General features: G+C 39.3%; 1 protein-coding gene across 1 annotated transcript in view; it reads left to right on the top strand.

Annotated features, from left to right (window-relative positions):
• Positions 1–19817, top strand: part of NEK11 (NIMA related kinase 11) — a 107780-nt gene that overhangs the window by 59031 nt on the left and 28932 nt on the right. Inside the window, 2 exon segments of the mRNA XM_070045380.1 lie at positions 12702–12767; positions 13734–13860. Coding sequence (XP_069901481.1) covers positions 12702–12767; positions 13734–13860 — 193 coding nt within the window.

The raw sequence follows: 19817 nt of genomic DNA, 5'->3' as shown, positions 1-19817 counted from the left end.
GCCACTGAAGTTCTTTTATCATATTCTGAGAATGTAAATGGGATATTGAAAAGAGATCTTGTTTTTTTATTAAAATTTTTTTTCTTTTTTGTGTGAGAGTCCTCTTGGGTAGAAAAGGAAATCTGGGTTTGGAAAAATACATACATTTACAGCTCATCTTTCATCTGAAGAACTTTTCAATGTCTACTTCACAGGATGCTATAATAATCTGATGTCAAAAAATGTTCTGTGCAACTTCTAGAAACATTATGACACTACAACTTGTATGATCCAACAGAATTTTTATAAACTCTAGGATTAAAAAGAGAGGCTATAAAGGCAGGTTTGGAGAATGAGAAGGGAATGCAGGTCTTTTTGACAAGGAGTCGAATATTCAATTAATTCCTTAAACTTTGATCGCCTTGGCCCAGAAAATCCAGCCAGATATCGAGTTTGAGTGAGGGTGCGAGTTGTTTAATATGCCACTTTTGACTCATCATGCCCTGTGTAGAAGGAGAGAAAATGCTAGGCAAATATTTGTACATTGCACTGAAGGGAAATAAAAATGCATTACACGTGAGTTAGTCAGTTTAACTGATGTTGTTCAATTAGAAGTTATTTTTCTTTGATTGTTTTATTGCCGATGAATGCTTTTCCTTTGCATCTAACGATGATGACTCTGTCAGGAATAGTCTGAGTAGCTTAATGTTTGGATCTGATGCTCCTTATGGATGGAGCAAGTACCTCTTCTCTTTGTGGGCCTGTGTTGTTGGCATCCTCCAAAGACCAAACACAGTCGCATTTAACCCATCCTTTTCTTCAGAGGAAAGCTTTTTGAATTGTCTCTAATTTTTCAGTGTTTTAAGGTAAAAGGGATAAGGTATAGCAGTTCTCTAAGAGGATTTAATATTTTATGTCTTCATTTCTGTGGTAGTTTACATACATTAATATCAGCATAATGAGAAAGAGTCTTGTATGAGACACTGCCAGGCAATTTTAGGTGTTTGTCATTTGTGATCTGGATTAGTTTTTGGCACCAAGTGTTATTCCTTAACTGAACAGCAGTGAGTAGTAGGACAGAGACTGCTAATGCTTAAATGATGTGTGTGGGCCCCGCAGCAATCAGCAGGTGCTGTATGCCGGAGACCTGCTGTAGTTAAATAGAGAAGAGGAGAGATAGGCCATCTCTAGGACACAAGAGTCAGGGCTTGACAAATTGAAAAGAATCGATACTCCAGCACCAGCACCATATGCACAATGTAAGCACCAAAACATCACCACTTGATACTAAATTAACTTCACTAATTTGAATTTTATTGGCTTTGTGTTTTTAATTTGTATACATGTTAGGGTTCTATAGTTATATAAAACTCTAAGCATAAGGAGAATTATGCCTAGTTTATGCAAGTACATATAAATATGTAATGTAGTATAATAAAGACAATTTTTAGGTAGAATTTAGGTAATGTAATAAAAGTTAAGGCCCTTTAGAAGGATTTTGTTCTTGCTTGGTGCCAAAGATAAACACAGCCAGACAATAGTTAAAGCACTGAAAAGAGTTTCCTCAGTAACCACTGACAGGAGGGGAAAGAGCTGAGCTCCACTGTGCTGTGTGCGAAGTAATTGGGTGAATTTAAAAAAAAAGAAAAAAGTTTAAAAAAATCCTTCAAAGAGAGGATTTAAATTTGTTTTGAATCCTTCAGCATTCTAAGAAAGTCATTAAATAGGGCTAAATGTTTCGGTATTTGTGGATCTGTGGATCTGAAATACCACCCTTTGTGATTCAGATAACAAATGATGATGCTTCTTTCATTATGTTATTATTATTATTTTTTATTTTTATTATTATTTTTTTTTATTTTTTTTGCGGCACACGGGCCTCCTACCGCTGCGGCCCCTCCCGCCGCGGAGCACAGGCTCCGGACGCGCAGTCTCAGCAGCCATGGCCCACGGGCCCAGCCGCTCCGTGATATGTGGCATCCTCCCGGACCGAGGAACGAACCCGCGTCCCCTGCATCAGCAGGTGGACTCCCAACCACTGTGTCACCAGGGAAGCCCCTATTATTATTTTTTAAATAAATGTATTTATTTATTTTTGGCTGCGTTGGGTCTTCCTTGCTGCCTGCGGTCTTTGTCTAGTTTGTGGCGAGCGGGGGCTCCTCTTCGTTGCGGTGCGGGGGCTTCTCATTGCAGTGGCTTCTCATTGTGGAGCACAGGCTCTAGGCACACAGGCTTCAGTAGTTGTGGCAGGTGTGCTTCAGTAGTTGTGGCACATGGGCTCAGTAGTTGTGGCTCACGGGCTCTAGAGTGCAGGTTCAGTAGTTGTGGCACACAGGCTTAGTTGCTCCATGGCATGTGGGATCTTCCTGGACAGGGCTTGAACCTGTGTCCCCTGCATTGGCAGGCAGGTTCTTCACCACTGCGTCACCAGGGAAGTCTCTCATTATGTTATTGTAATCAATTATTGTAAAGTTTTTCTCTATAGATGGAGAAATTTCAATTTTATATTTAAGTTCATTCATTCATTTATTAAATAGCGTTAAGTTAAAATAGAGCCTAACCTCGAAGAGCTGTTAGTAAACTAGCAGAGATAAAACATGTCCCCCAATAACTGTAAACCGTATAGCATGATGGATATACAGAGTTCATGGTCTCTACTGCATGTGACTTATGGCCTTGGGCGATCTGCTTAACCTTTCTGAGCCTTTGTTTCCTCATCTATAAAATAGGGATCATAATGGGACTCTCCTTGCTTACTTTATAGAGCTGTGGGGAATATGCTTTAAGATATTACACACTTAGAAAGTTTGCAAACTGTCAAGCCCTGGGTAAGTGTTATCGTTTGTGGTTGTAATTCAATATAGAATGAGGACCTAGCCACCAGAAAGGGTTAAAAATCTCTGACAATAAGGAGTATTGGCAAGGAGGTGGAGCTATTGGAATTCTCTTACATTGCTGTTAAGGTGTGAATTAGTATAACCACTTGGGAAAAATGTTTGGTAGTATTGATACCTCCAAAGCCAAACATTTAAATACCTTATGACCCAGTAATTCTATTTGTGAGGTGAAATATGAGTACCTGTATTCAACAAAAGACATGTACAAAAATAACCATAGAAGCCTTATTTGTAATAGCCAAAACACAGAAAAATGTCCATTTACAGTACAATTGTTAAATAAATTATGGTGTAGTCATACAATGGGGTACTCTGCAATAAAAAAGAACACATGATTGGGCTTCCCTGGTGGCGCAGTGGTTGAGAGTCCGCCTGCCGATGCAGGGGACACGGGTTCGTGCCCCGGTCTGGGAAGATCCCACATGCCGCAGAGCGGCTGGGCCCGTGAGCCATGGCCGCTGAGCCTGCGCGTCCGGAGCCTGTGCTCCGCAACGAGAGAGGCCACAGCAGTGAGAGACCCGCGTACCGAAGAAAAAAAAAAAAAAACCACATGATTGATATGCACAATCTGATGAATCTCAGAGATGTGATGTTGGGTGAGAGAAAACAGATATAAAAGAGTGGGTACTATATGGCTCCATTTGTATGACGTTCAAAAACAGGCAAGACCAATGTCGGGTGAATCAGAATAGAGGTTACGTTTGGAAGGGAATTTCAACTGGAAGGGGAACAAAGAAACCTCCTGGGATGCTGGAAATGTTCTACATCTTGATCTGGGTGGAAGATTACAAGTGTGATGTGTATGTAAAAGTTCATCAAGCCTAAGATTCATATACTTTAATGTAAATTATACTCTTAATTTAAAACAGGTGATAAGAGTGCCAAGAAAAGTGCTATAGGACAGCAGTCTCCAACCTTTTTGGTATCAGGGACCGGTTTTGTGGAAGACAGTTTTTCCACGGACCAGGGGTGTGTGGAGGTGTGTGGGGATGGTTCAGGCTGTAATGTGAGCGATGGGGAGTGCAGATGAATCTTCGCTCGCTTGCCTGCCGCTCACCTCCTGCTGTGCAGCCCAGTTCCTAACAGGTCACAGGCTGGTACTGGTTCGTGGCCCGGGGATTGGGGATCCCTGCTATAGGAGCTCAGAAGAGGGAATAATGCTTTTACTTGGGAGAATCAATGAAGGCTTCTTGGAAGGAGTGATATTTGGACCATGGTGCATTTTGAATATGGTGGAAGATGGGTCAGAACTTTCCAGGCTTAGGGAACAGAGTGAGCAAAGTCACAGAGCTGGGAAAACATGGTACTTTTAGGGTAAGTGATGAGTGGTCCCATCAGAAAGGCTCTTGGAGTACATGAATGGAGCTGTGAGTCAAGGTAGATCAGATTGTAGATATGATCAAAGTAGATCAGATTGTAGAGGGCTTTGTTTTGTAGCATAGACATTGATACCACAGAAGCCTTCTGAATGGAGCTGTAGTGTGACCAGACCTTTGGGAGGATTAGATGATAAATTATAGAGGGGAGAGAGGGGGACTTGGGTTATCAACCTGGAAATTTTATAAAATCCATGCCTGAGGTTGTAAGACCTGAGCCAAGGTGACAGCACTGGGCAGCATGGAAGGGTGAGAGTGAACTCGACAAGCTGAAATGACCAAACTTGACATTAAGCAGATTGTGAGATGTGCTAGGAGAAGGTCAAAGATGAACCTGTTCATCACCTGAGGGTGAGCAAGAAGTTGGAAAGACAGGTTTGAAGCAGTAGTGCTGTGTTTAATTACGAATATGCTGAGTGGAATATGGAGAGAAAGAGATACAGAAGGAGGAAAAGAAGGAGATGGAGGAGGAGGAGACAGAGGGAGGGAAAGCAGAGGAAGGGGAAGGGCAAGGAGAAGAAGAAAACATTAGAAGTGAGGGCCTAGATCTTGGGGAAACAGAAAGAATTGTCATTGTGCATGTGATGGTTAATTTTATGTCAATCTGAGTGGTCCATGAGTTGTTCTTTTAGCATATGGCATGGACACATAAATAATAATGTATAAAGCTAAGAGTATTCACAGTTCACTCAAAACTACCTTGAGACTGTAGCACTAAAACTCCTTCCTCATGCTGTGTTAACACAAAACCCCAACCTCGGTGACTTAGGACAGTCATTTCTTGCTTTGGCTGCAGATCAGCTGCGAGTCTTCCCGTCCCACTGCCTACTCTGAAGGAGCAGCTCTTGTCTGGGACATGCTTTCTCCTGGAAGAGGGAAAAGCAAGAGAGTTAGGGGAAACACTCAAATGTTCTTAAAGACTCTGCTCAGACATGACAGTTGCCTGGTCTGTTTGCATGCCATTGACCCAAGCAAGTCACATGACCAAGCCCAGTGGAGGTGCCTCTTCCTCCCAAGGCAGACACCTGCTGCCAGGCACAAGAGGTGCAAATATTTGGGAACAAGAATACAGCCTACTACAGTGCTTCCCTCAGCTTTCTACTTAAATCTGTCAAACTATAACCAATAAAATAGATCTGTCTATGAAGGATTATTCCAGCCTTTTCCTCTTATGGTCTAGAGCAGGGGTCCCCAATCCCTGGGCCATGGACCTGTACTTGTCTGTGGACTGTTAGGAACCGGGCCACACAGCAGGAGGTGAGTAGCGGGTGAGCAAGCAAATCTTCATCTGCTGCTCCCCATCGCTCCCCATTGCTCGTATTACTGCCAGAACCATTACCCCTCTCATCCGTGGAAATATTGTCTTCCATGAAACCGGTCCCTGGTGCCAAAAAGGTTGGGGACCGCTGGTCTAGAGTATATATTCAAATGCATTTTGAAAATTACATAGACTGCTTACAAATGAGTTAGGAAATTACTTTGGAATAAAGAAGAAGATGGATTTGGCTCTTCTGTTGCAAATTTCCTTGCAAATTTTTTTAGTGCATGTGGTGGTTAATTTTATGGGTCAATTTGAGTGGGCCATGAGTTGCCCAGATTAAATATTGCTTCTGGGTGTGTCTGTGAGGGTGTTTACAGATGGGATTGTAACAGGGAAGAGCCAATTTTGACTCCATGTTGGATCTGTTTCTTTGACTTCAGCCTTTGCTTTTTGTTGCTTTTGTTACTGTAATCACACATAATGGCCTGCCTCAGGAACCCTACCCACGTGTGAATGGCTGCAAGAAAGAAGAAATTACACATCCCCTCCCTGAGGCTGCCATTCCAGGAGGTTTTGCAAGGCTGTTGGCCCTTTTTACTCTCCCTCTCTATTCTGCCTTTTTACTTTACTTCCCCCTCTAATTCTATAAAAGAAACTGGCATCCAGACCCCAATAAGATAGTGTTCTGGGAGGACCCTAGTCTGCCATCTTCTCAGTCTGCCGGCTTTCCGAATAAAGTCACTATTCCTTACCTCAGTACCTCATCTCCTGATTTATTGACCTGTTGGCAGCGAGCAGAGTGAGCTTGGACTCCGTAACAGGATTAGACTCTGTAGATTGCCCCCTCCAGTGTGGTTGGACACATCCATCCCTTGAAGGTCTGAAAAAAACAAAAGGCAGAGGAAGGAGGAATTTGCCCCCTTTTTCCTGCCTCACTGGGGAGCTGGGATGTCTCATCCCATCTTCTGCCCTTGGACTAAAGGACCTAGATCATTGACTCACCTGGTCTCAGGCCTTCAGACTAGGACTGAATTATACCACCAGTTTTCCTGGGTCTTCAGCTTGCATACAGCAGATCTTGGGACTTCTCAGCCTCCATAATTTCTTGAGCCAGTTCCTTATAATAAATCTCCATTTGTATCTATATCCATATCTGTATCTTCTATTTGGTTCTGTTTCTCTGGAGAACCCTAATACAGTGCAGCAGCAGAGGAGATAAAGAAGACCTTGGAAAAACTAAGAAGAATGAAGTTACAGAAGAAATGAAGATTTTGTTTACTCCTTTGGAGCTTTCCTGTACTTATTTTAATAAGGTTTATTTATACATTTGTAATATTCTAAAACTATGGCATATGGCATACACACTTATAAATAATGTTGCTAAAAGCTGAGAATTTTCACAGTTCACTGAAAGCTGTCTTGAGAATGTAGCTCTAAGACTCCTTCCTCCCCCCTGGGCCTGAACCTCTGGCACGTAGACAGAGCTAAGTTTGTTAAAGCTGTTTGTGTCCAGAGGCTCATCACCAAGTCCACCAAGCCTCCATAAACTGGGCCAGTATTTGAGTGACTTAGAGCCTTTCTTCTTTTTGGTCCAATTAATTAGCTAATCTTTGAAATGTCTCTGGATGCCACAGCAGAACTGGGCATGAGGGAACTTCTTAGGGGCAGAGAAAAGAAGGCTCTGGAGGCAAAAAAGTCTCCTCCTTTTTTGCCCCCAGTGCTAACACAGAAAACACAAAACAAAACAAACACACACCCCCAACTCACTTCTGTTGAAGGGGTTCTAGATTTTTTACAATGAAGCACAGAGCAGCTTCTCTGCAGGGATCTCATTTACTGGTGTTCTTGGTGCTTTCACAGTGGAGGAGAGAACAGGGCTGGGGCACTTTCCCTAAGATGAGTGCCTTGTCACCTAGCAACCCACACCTTTCCCCAGCCACTTGGTGAGGTATTGTGTTAGAATGGCTAAACATTTCCCAAAAGGTGGTATGAGGAATTCATTTTTAACATATTTGTTGAATCTATCTAATATGTAGCAAATGTTTTATAGGCTCCCAGGGAAAGGACCTACTAAATGTGGCAGGGGATGGAGGTGTGCTCCCCCAGGTCTGGAGATGGAAAAGCAGAGAGAAGTTCTGTCTGTGGTGTTGTGGGAGATTCCTGCTTTCTCCTGGCTCCCACTTCTTGGGATGTCCTGAGGTCACTTTTTCAAGGAGACCCCACTCCAGTACCAGGTGTCGGAAACTCCTACTGTGTAGCTACATTTGAGAAGGACCTGGCATCACTCCTGGCTTATAGCACAGAGGGCTTATCATGGTCCTGGGGTCCCAGGACACCAATGAGGAAGCCAGGCAGGAGCCGCCTCAGAGTCTAGGACGAAGGCCACATGGCAGAGACCAGCAACAGGAGCTGCCTGGGCTGTGCATCACCACGGAGCCATTGTTCATGCCAGCACCTTCGGCAGGAAGAGTCTGCAGGCCACCCTGAGACCCTGCCGGACAAATACAGACCTGTGGGGAGGGAGCTGAGGTTTCAGAAACTATTCAGATAAGGGCTTAAGGGGAAATGAAGGTTAAACTGTCCATACTGTCTCCACAGTCCTACTCTGGCTCAGAGCCTGAGAAACACTTGCTGTGGCTGCCTCCACAGACCTCACTCTGCTGTGGTCCTGGAGGGTGAGGGTTTGTACAATGACCTGATGGGGAGTTGGAGGCAGGAACTCGACCATGGGTTTGACCACCACTGTCATCCATTCTTAATCAGGGCACTTAACTCTCTTGGGCATCATGAAAATAGAAATTATGGGGACATAGGTGGAGAGCTACTTGAGTTTGTTAGAAGAAAGATTTTATGTCAACTGTTTGCTAGTCACCTTGTTATTTCTTGGACTTGATTTCTAAATACTTCAAAGGAAAAAATATTAACAAAGCACATGAAAGGACTTTCTTTCTGGAACGATTTTTGCTTACTGTAGCCACAAAGTCAAATTATACTTAAAAAATTTACCAGGTAGCTTGATATCTGGTCTGTTGCATACATTTTATTGTTCTATTACCACAGCACCAGCCAATTACTTCCCATAACTGCTTTCTAACATACTGTTTGCCTTGTTCTTAAAATACCTAGTGGTGATTTACTTATTTACATATTTATATATGTGGGGACTGTTAATGTATTATATCTATAACTCATCTTCTACTTGCCTAGTCTAAGTATCAATATTATTTTTCATTACTTGGACTGAATAATTTTCACTAACCATTATTCCAATTTCTAAATCTTTGTTTCTGCTGCATCTTATCTGCTTTCAAACATATCTAATGAATTCTTAATTTTAATTATATTTGTTTCAATTCTAGAATTTCCATTCAGTTCTTTTAAAAAATTGTTTATAGAATCTAGTTTTCTCATTGTGTAATTATTTCCTTGAACATATCATAGTTACTTTAAAATCCTTGTCCAATAATTCCAGTAGGTGGATCACATAAGGATTTGTTTCTTTTTTATTTGTTTGTTTTGTTTTTGGTCATTTGGTCTTGTCTCTTGGCATGCCTGTAGTTTTTGAGTAAATGTTGGACAATATATGTAAAATAGTGTAGAGATGTTGGATGATATTATCTTCCTCTGGAGAGGATTTGATTTTTTTTTGCTGGCTGGTAGTAGATGCAGATCACCTTGATCCATTTAGGACTGAGATAGTTTAAGGCTAGGTTTGTGAGGGCTGGTCTATTTCCAGTTTGCCTTTATTTCCAGTGTTCAGGGTTTTCAGCTGAAGGCTTTAGTTATTTACCAAGACCCCTCCTCAGCTTTGTGAATCTACTGAAAACTCTGCTTAGTTTTTTACCTCTTAGCAGCTGCTTTCTCCTGAATGTCTTGCCCCGGAACGCTTAGGATTCAGCAAATGCCTCAGGATAAAATCTATTCAGAATGTCAGACTTACTTCTCTTCTGTTCCCTTTTCTCTGGAAAATTTGCCCCTTGAGTCCTGGTTGCCTTTTGTATCTCTGAACTACAGATTTTGTTTTCCATCCCCAGTGAAACTGCTGCAAGCTCTGGGCCACGACACTCTGCTTCTGCCAAATGCCTGAGACGAAAACACAGTGGGAAGTGCTTGCTCATCTCAGTGCATCTCTTTTCTTTTAGGTTTTGGCCCCTCAAGTGCTGCCTGCCTTTGTTCACCTTGACTGATCTCTGATATCTTCAAAGAGCTGTTAAAAAAATTTACCCAAATTTTACGTTGTTTAAATTTTGTAGTAGTCTCGATACAACTGTGGAAGGTGGGCGATTTAGTGTGATATAAGCTTACTTCATCATAGTTGGAAGCTGAGGTCTTAATCTTGAGTTTTTTATTTCAATGGTCACATTTTCCCCTGAGATATTCTATTTGGTTGTTTCTCAAATCAGCATCATCTTTTTTTTCTGATAATATTCTGTTTCTATCTCGTGTTTTCTATTCTTTATTATTTTAATCATTTGAAATATACTTATTTTATAGTTTATATCCTATTAAGTTATTTGAAATTCTCAGGGGTTTATTTATTTATTTTATTGGAGTAAAATTGCTTTACAATGTTGTGTTAGTTTCTGCTGCACAACGAAGTGAATCAGCTATATGTATACCTATATTCCCTCTCTCTTGGACCTCCCTCCCACCCCTCACCCCCCATGCCACCCACCTAGGGCATCACAGAACACTGAGCTGAGCTCCCTGTGCTCTACAGCAGGTTCCCCCTAACTATCTATTTGACATAAATACACTAAATACATGGTAGTGTATTTATGTCAAACCTAATCTCCCAATTCATCCCACCCTCTCCTTCCCCACTTTGTCCACATGTTCATTCTCTACGTCTACGTCTCTATTCCTGTCCTACAAATAGGTTCCTCTATATCATTTTCTAGATTCCACATATATATGATATTTATTTTTCTCTTTCTGGCTTACTTCACTCTGTATGACAGACTCTAGGTCCATCCACATCTCTACAAATGACCCAATTTTGTTCCTTTTTATGGTTGAGTAATTCCACATCCATACAGCTACTGCATATTTGAATTCCATATCCACATCCTCTTTATCCATTCACCTATTGTTGGACATTAAGTTGTTTCCATGTCCTGGCTATTGTAAATAGTGCTGCAATGAACATTGAGGTACATGTCTCTTTTTGAATTATGGTTTTCTCAGGGTATATGCCCAGTAGTGGGATTTCTGGGTCATATGGTAGTTCTATTTTTAGTTTTTTAAGGAACCTCTATACTGTTCTCCATAGTGGCTGTGTCAATTTACATTCCCACCAACAGTGCAAAAGTGTTCCTGTTTCTCCACACCCTCTCCAGCATTTACTGTTTGTAGAGATTTTGTTGATGGCTATTCTGACCAGTGTGAGGTGATACCTCGTAGTTTTGATTTGCATTTCTCTAATAATCAGTGATGTTGAGCAGCTTTTCATGTTCCTCTTGGCCATCTGTATGTCTTCTTTGGTAAAATGTCTATTTAGGTCTTCTGCCCATTTTTTAATTGGGTTGTTTGTTTTTTTGTTATTGAGCTCCATGAGCTGTTTGTATATTTTGGAGATTAATCCTTTGTCCATTGCTTCATTTGCAAATATTTTCTCCCATTCTGAGGGTTGTCTTTTCATCTTGTTTATGGTTTCCCTTGCTCTGCAAAAGCTTTTAAGTTTAGCTAGGTCCCATTTGTTTATTTTTGTTTTTATTTCCATTACTCTAGGAGGTGGGTCAAAAAAGATCTTGCTGTGGTTTATGTCAAAGTGTGTTTTCCTCTCAGAGTTTTATAGTGTTCGGTCTTATATTTAGGTCTTTAATCCATTTGGAGTTTATTTTTGTGTATGGAGTTAGGTAGTGTTCTAATTTCATTCTTTTACATGTAGCTGTCTAGTTTTACCAGCACCACTTATTGAAGAGGCTGTCTTTTCTCCACTGTATGTTCTTGCTTCCTTTGTCATAAATTAGGTGACCATATGTGTGTGGGTTTATCGCTGGGCTTTCTATCCTGTACCATTGATCTATATTTCTGTTTTTGGGCCAGTACCATACTGTCTTGATTAGCTCTGAAGTATAGTTTTATTATATATTATCTGCTGATTCAGTTTGCATTTGCTTCTGCCAGATGCCTCAAGAGGGTATTAACAGCTGAGAACCAATTTTTATGTTAATTTCTTTGTTTGGGTTGTCTTAAGTCATACAGCTACTGCATATTTGAATTCCAAATGTGAGTGAGCAGAGAGACATGGTTGCAAAATATGAAGGGAGAGATTTTTTTTCTCCATTTTGTTTACTTGTGAGTGAATGTTTCTTGGGTCGTATTTTCACTTAAGATATGGACTGCATATAGGATTCTGACTTTAGGTGTTTATATTAGTTCCAACTCTCCACATCACATGGCCTCAAGGTCTTGGCTGCTGTGAGTTCTGAGTTCCTCGGGCTGCTGAGACATCAGCACCTATTGCTCCCTCTGATTTTCAGTTTTCTTTTTGTATAATCCCAAAGGATTTGCCTCATTTTCTTGGGGATTCAGTTGTGTTATATGTGAAGAGACTTACATACTTTATTCAACATTTCTGGGTGTTTTTTTAGGCAAAGGTTTTCAAGTTGTCTGATTTTTCATAATTTCAGAAATGAAAGTCTTAACTGACATAATTTACATTGCTGGGTTACAGTAAAACTTAAGTGTTATCTATTATTAAATACCATCATCAACATTATTTCCACATATATAAAATGTGAACATTTGGATTATAATATATATATTATATTATAAATATAAAGATATATATGCATGTAATAGATTATATATAGTATATAATAGATTATAAAGCTTTGTGATAACTCCTCTGTGAACTGGGTGTATGGTTACTGGATATAGTACAATGTAGATCATGCTACTAAAACACAATAAAATCTGGCCTATTGAAATAGCTGGAAGTACATCACCCTTCTCTCAACTACATGTTTCTCTGTCTTTAAAACCTTTGTTTTAAAACTCTGATTTTCTCAGTGAAATTAGAAAATGTTGTGGCTTTGAAGCTTTTAAACATTTAAAGATATATCTCTGGGAGTGTATATTTATGTGTGAATCACTTCACATTCACTCATATATATTATTTATATTTGGATTTTAAAATTTTATATTTGCATGAAATTGTATATCCTTTTTTTCCTTTTGTAGGAGGGTACTTCCATCGAGACTTGAAATCAAAGAATATATTTCTGAAAAATAATCTACTTAAAATTGGTAAGATTTTAAGAATATGTATTCTATGAGAGAGTATATTCTAGATGTTATTAATATATTAAATTGGAATATAAAGTACCTAAAAGTGTTAGAATAATCATCGGTTTATTCAAACTTACTAAATTTTTGTTCTTGATTGGTTGTGCCCAACAACAAAAAAACCAATTATTTTGTTTCTGATTATCTGATATAAACTGAGGTATAAAACATTTGCTACATATTAGATAGATTCAACAAATATCTTTTGAGTTCCTATTCCATGCCATGCGCTAACCATTAATAAATGATTAGACTTGTTTTACTAGTTTGATTACTACAGTTTTCCCACTCCCCTACTTATTTTATCACAAGCAATTAACAGTTATCACAGATAATTAAAATGTTGATGTAGTTAGTTCTCCTTTAGAACTGTACCTACACTCACAACAGTTACTGGATTGTTTGATCTTATGTAGGTGTTCTTAGAGGGGGAATCATAAAAGCATGCAACTAATTAGATAAGTATACTGAAGCTGATAGATTCAAATTTTTATAGTCATGTTCTTGAAAAGTCTCAGGTTTTTTGTTTGAAATTTCTTTATTGTAAATGAAGAACAAACTCTCCCCCACCCCATATAAAATTGCAAGTCATAATATTCAGTGCTTCCAGAATCATTCTGTTTGTTGTTATTCAGACTTGAAATAGCTTTTTGTTTCAAGTTGCTGGTTTTCCATAATTCCAGGAAATAAAGTTTTAGCTTACATAATTCACTTTCCTGTCTTCAAAATCTTCTTTCTCCTATAAGGCTTTTATTTTTAAAGCTATTCACCAGTATTGTATAATTTAAAATGTGTGACTTTTCTTTCCCTTTAAAATGGTATGAATCATTGCATATTAAAATTGTCAAATTCGACAGTTGTTAATTTCTAGTACAGTACTGATTTTTGTGATTTAAAGTATTCATAAAAATTAATTATTATTTCAAGGGGATTTTGGAGTTTCTCGACTCCTAATGGGATCCTGTGATCTAGCCACCACTTTAACTGGAACTCCCCATTATATGAGCCCAGAGGCTCTGAAACACAAAGGCTATGACACAAAGTTGGATATCTGGTGAGTGGGCATGGGCTGGTCCAGGCTCCTTATTCATTTGCTACCCTGAGAGACGGTGCATTTTGTTTTTAGGCTCATTTACTTACTACGTCCACTCACTTTATCCTTTTTAAATATTAGTTATTCTGTAAGTAGTGTAAAAGAAGGTCTTTTGGATTAGAAACTTGATATATTCCATTAAATTGATTTCAAAAATTCTCTTTATTCATAGATTAAATGCTTGGTTTGGATTTTTTCTTCTTGAACCACGAAGGAAAGTTCCTAATGTATCATAAACATTAAATTTTGATATGTTTCTGCTAGTCTATTACATAAAGCATTTGTAATTCTAAACACTGTGCTTTATTCTTTTTTTAAGGTTAACTTCCACCTCTGTGGGAAATATATAGCTTACCTTTATTTTTTGTCTTCTTGTTGCTTTTAAGAATTTTTACTAAAGATATTAGCTTTAAGGATCAACTTAAATTTAAAAAAATTCTGGGTTCTCGGTGATAGATACATTTGAGATTTCTCAGCTTCTTTGAGCTCTTTTCCAAAGGAATTTCTCCTTCCTCATTGGGGAATCAGTTTAAATCTCAGTGCAAAAAGCCATGTGGAAAATTGTATTCTGTTGATAGCAATAGATCCTAATTGGGGAAATTTTCCTTTCGTTTGAAGGAGAATCTTATATAATTTTCAACTTGTTAAGGGTTGAAAGGACAATTTAGCTGAGAACTTGTTAATTAAGTAAATAATTATTGTATGCAAATCAACTTAAGTAGTTCTGAGCTTTCAAAGATGAGCAGTGTGAAATATTGTGTCTGCTTCATTGTTCTAAAGAAGATAAAGTAGAAAATTACTTTTTCTCTGGTTAGGGAAAAATAAGCACAGCAGGGGTTATGCCTTGGGATTTTCAACAAGGTCATTACTCCTGTTCTTGCTCTGGTTCCTCCCAAGTGGGAGAGAACACTGTCACGATTAGGTCTGGCTGGGGCAGATCCCTATCCATCCTGCACCTTCAATCACTCTTGGGATTATACATTTCTAGGTTCTTCAGTGGTTTTTTTCATTGTTAACTAGTTTCTTCTCTGGTGGTCTTTTCCAATTCACCTATCATCTTTTCTCAATCACGACGTTCCCTGATTCCCTCCAAAAACAAAAACAAAAACCAGACAAAACCCTCAAGGTATGTTCAGATGAATGAGTTTCTTTAAACTTCGCTTCATTGAACATCTACTATTTGCCCATGGCTGTTCAATAACCCTTAGCGTATAAAATCAAAAGTGATAGGATTCCTGACCCTCAGTAAAAATCTTCTTGCTCTTTTTGGTGTACCTTTCTCCAGTTAGAGAAAAACTAGTCTTGGGCTTTGGATTGAATTTGAGGTAACATACCTAAATCTCTCTTCACACTTATTTTTATTATTATTATGGACATTTAAAAATAGATTTAAATATAAAATTTCTTCATGATTAAGTTTACATGGTATCTCAGGAAGATGTTACATCATGTCATTTGAATGAAGAGTAAATTAATTTTATGAAGCTCATCATTTAAGTCTTTGGAATTATGTATAGCAAGAAAGCTGACTCCTTTTGACAGGTGTCTATATTTGCTTGCCAAATCGGATGGACGTCACCTAGAAAACAAAGGCAAAGGAGCCCACGGAGAGGAGGGCATAGAGTCTTTTGTTTCAGTTGTGTCTGTCTTACTTCTTTTAAAAAAAAATAGGAATATCATAGGAAATTCATAGGAACAAAAAATTCATAGGAATATCAGACAGTATTGCTTTAATGTTTTAGGCTTACAAAAATGATATGGGACTCAGGCAAAACTTTAAAAAGCCAACATCTCCCAAATATAGAAATGCAAGAGAATTTTTATATATTTTTGCAAGCATTAGGTCAGCTCTCCTTGCAGAGATTACCAACTACTCAGAAAGTTCTAGGCAAGGATTTATCATCATCATGACCCCAAATAACCACCTTATTATGAATTTAGTAATTACCTTAGTTGTATCCAAATGAAAATGGGCTTATCTGGTAATGAAATGTCTACTGTTGAACCTAAAGTGGAAAGAATAACAGAGAAATATAAATTATAGTGGCAGATATATAAGTGTAGTGCGTCATCTTTCGGAGACACTCTTAGAAAATTTAGATTGAATGGGGTTGAGAATTTTTCCACTGAATCTCAGTGTGTAACATCTGTTTACTGTGGAATATTGTCTTAGGATTGGAAACACTTATGAATAATTGACAGGTGTTTTGCTTTAGCATTAATGGCTGTACATATTTATTTACAATGCTTAAAGAAGATGAATTGTTATAATACTAACTATATTTTCATCTGTTAATGCTTGCCCATATGTAACTTTGTCCTCCTTCTTCAACCTGCTTAAAACTTTTGGGATTCATTTATTTACAGCAATCAAGTACAGGAAGTCCCTTTCTTAAAACTGGGTTAGGTTCTAAAAGTTTATAAACAATTATTTGGAAAGTTAGGATAATTAGGTTCACTGAGGACAATACTTTGAACATGGCTGATTTGTATAAGCTATTGCTGAACATCTTTTTCCCCCCACAGGAAAAATATAATATATGAGTTGGATTCCTAGACTAGTTCTTTAAATTGGTTTAAACTATGAATAGTTAGAACTTCTTATTTTTGTAGGAGAAACAAATAAAGGACAATGACAATATTATTGGAATAATGGTACTGTAAGCAGAAAGGAAACAGACGTTCATTGTTGGCCTTATTTGTCATGTTGTGAGAGGTCACCAGATGGCCATACATTCTTTGGGTGATTTAAGTGGAGTTAATGGTGGTGGGGAAAGTATAATGGGATGCTCTCAAAGTTTTGTTCAGGGGTCTGGTATGGTAGTTGGCTGGGTAGGGGACACTGGAGGAGTCTAGTTCACACCCAGCATTGGAGTCAGTGTGTAGTGACTTTGGACGGAAATGTTAGACAAGGCTTAGCTTCAGGTGGAAGAAAACAAAGAGGAACCAGCACCTGCCTGGTCTGCCAGGACTAAGAAAGTATCCTCACAGAAGAGCATTCCCAGGGTTGACAGGGTAAGGGGGTAGAGAGGAAAACAAGCTTGTTTTCTGGTGAAGGATTTAGGAAAAGGGAGAAACAGGCCAACCTGACAGCAGGTTCTGTAGCTAATGTGAGACCTCAAGTAGCTGGCAGCCAGCAGCCCCATCAGCTGCCTCTCGGTGAAGCAAGCTCTCACCTGCCCATGTTCTGGGCATTTCTCGTGTGGGTTCAGAGCAAGCTGTTGGACAGCTTCAACTTCCTGGGGAGTGAGCCTTCTTGGGGAGTGAGCACTGGCATCATTATTTTCACTCAGCAGAAGCTGAGGTAGGGAAACACTTAAGTCAGCGGCAGTAAATTTGAGTATTAATATATTTTTTCAATGATGAGCATGAAATGATTGATACAAACTCTGCAGATAATGTTAGTCTGGCCTGGTGGATTTTTAAAAGGGCATAATACAACAGCAGCAAAAGAACCAGGAATAGCTACCCTCTGTGGAGCGCTTACTCCGTGATTGACATTTAATGTGCTAAATTCTTCATGTACCTATCTAAGTTTATTTGTTACTCCAAAAAAAAAATCACACTGTGTATAATTTTATAACCTGTTTCTTTTTCATTTAGCAAAATAGAACATTGCTCTGTAGCAACAAAATATATATACATATCATCTAAATGTTTGCGTAGTATTCTATTCCTGGACACAATAGTTTATTCAACCAAGACCTTAATGTTTTCTCTGAAGATTTTCTCTTTGTCTTTCAGCATTTTTACCTGATGTATCTAGGTGTGGATTTACATTTATCCTACCTGGGGTTAGTTGAGATTCTTGGACATGTAAATTAACATATTTCATCAAACTTGATCAGACTTGGGAGGATTTCAGCCCTTCTTTTTTTGAGTATTTTTTTCTCCTCTTTTCCCTCTTTCCTATCTTTCTGGTCTTCCCACTGTGTGTATGCTGGTGTGTTTTCTGGTTTCCCACATGCTCTGATGCAATGATCATTTTTCTTCATTTTTCTCTCTGTTCTTCAGATTGCATAATATCTGTCAGTCTGTCTTCAAGTTCACTGATTCTTTCTTCTGCTAGTTAAAATCTACTGTTGAGCCCCTCTGGGGAATTTTTTGTTTTAGTTATTGTACTTTTCAACTCCAGAATTTCTACTTGATTTTTAAAATAATTTCTCTCTCTTTACAGATATTCTCCATTTGATGTGACATTTTATCATACTTTACTTCTTTAAATAGTTTCCTTTAGTTCATTGAACATATTTAAAATGACTGCTTGGAAATCCTTTTCTGTTAAATCTGACATCTGAGCTCTCTCAATTAGTTTATGTTGCCTGCTGTTTTCCCCCACGTGTGGCTCATTCTTTCCTGTTTCTTTGCATGTCTCATAATTGGTGAAAACTGGACATTTTAGATTATATATTGGAGCAACTGGACACTTACTCTCCCCACTCCCCCACCTATCTGGGGCTTGTTATTATTTGTTTGTTTATTCACCTAGTGAATAAACCCCTTTAATCTGGGTAAGACTGTGATTATGGCAAAATTATTACTATGTGTCTTCTGAGTCTAGGTCATAAAAGGTTGACAATGCTTCTGTCTGATTCCCTTGAGATCCTTGCTCTTGGAATTCAATTATGGTGATGTGAGGAAGTCTGTGTAGCACACTGGGTGTACAGTGTGGAAGGAATCGAGACCTCTGGGCTTTAGCCCTGGCTGAGCTTCTGCATAATGGCCAACACCAATCAGCCAATCATGTGAGTGACTTGGAAATGGATCTTCCAGCCTCAGCTGAGGTTGCCCAGCAAATGCCATGGGGAGAAGATTCAAGGCCTCCTTGTCAATTTCTGAGAGAATAGATTCATGAGCAAAATTATTGACTATTGTTGTTTTAAGGCACTAAGTTTTGAGGTGCTTCATTATTTATAGCCGTGAGTAGAACAAGGCTTTGTCAGGAGGACAATAAGCAGAGTTGAGACGCAGCCTGTAGTCTGGATCTCCATTATGACAAGCTGGCACTGTTCATTTTCTTTATCTTAAGAAGTTCAAGAAATGGCTAGAGAGGAGGCCACACTGCTTGTGCCAGGAAAGCAGTCTGGTAGTCTCCTTGCAGGTGCATTTGATGGATGGATCCCAAGAACCTGGGCCTCAGTTGAGAGACTGGACCAGCAGCTTTTCCATGTGCCTCAGACTCTCCCTCCACTCCTCCTGGCTTCCCTTCTCCCGCTCATCCCAGCCCTGGACCACCTTCTGACTCCAGCACCATCTCTCCATCACTCACATAACTCAGCAGCATGTGGCAGCCAGCTCAGACCAGCTCGCAAGGCTCTGCTATCCACATCTCTTCTCAACCCCACAGAAATCAATAAATGCTACAAATCAGGGTGTACCTTTCCACCCAGAAAGCCAGTTTACCTCTTGCCTGTGGGTTGTTCACAGAAAGAAAGAAACATCAAGACGTGTAAGTTCTTCACAAACATAGAGAATGGACATGTGAACCTGGGGGGGAAGGGGAGGGTGGGACGAATTGGGGGATTAGGTTTGACATATATACACTACCATGTGTAAAATAGATAGCTAGTGGAAACCTGCCTTAGAGCACAAGGGATCTCACCTCGGTGATCTGTGATGACCTAGGTGGGTGGGATGGGGTGGGGGAGGTCCAAGAGGGAGGGGATATATGTATACATATAGCTGCTTCACTTCACTGTACAGCAGAAACTAACACAACATTGTAAAGAAATTATACTCCAATTAAAAAAAAAAGACGTGTAAGTTCTGGTCTTTGTCCTCAAAATATTGGCAGACATAAACAAATTGCCATATGTTGTTATAGTGCAATACAAGGAGTGTGTACATGGCTCTGGTGCATAAAGGAGTGAGTGATTCACTGCTAGGGTGAGGGTGCAGAGCATCAGCTACAGTCTCAG

Source organism: Globicephala melas, chromosome 4, assembly GCF_963455315.2.
Source record: "Globicephala melas chromosome 4, mGloMel1.2, whole genome shotgun sequence".
NCBI lineage: Eukaryota > Metazoa > Chordata > Mammalia > Artiodactyla > Delphinidae > Globicephala > Globicephala melas.
The sequence above is the reverse complement of the archived record's forward strand: the minus strand, read 5'-3'. Positions and strand labels throughout refer to the sequence as shown.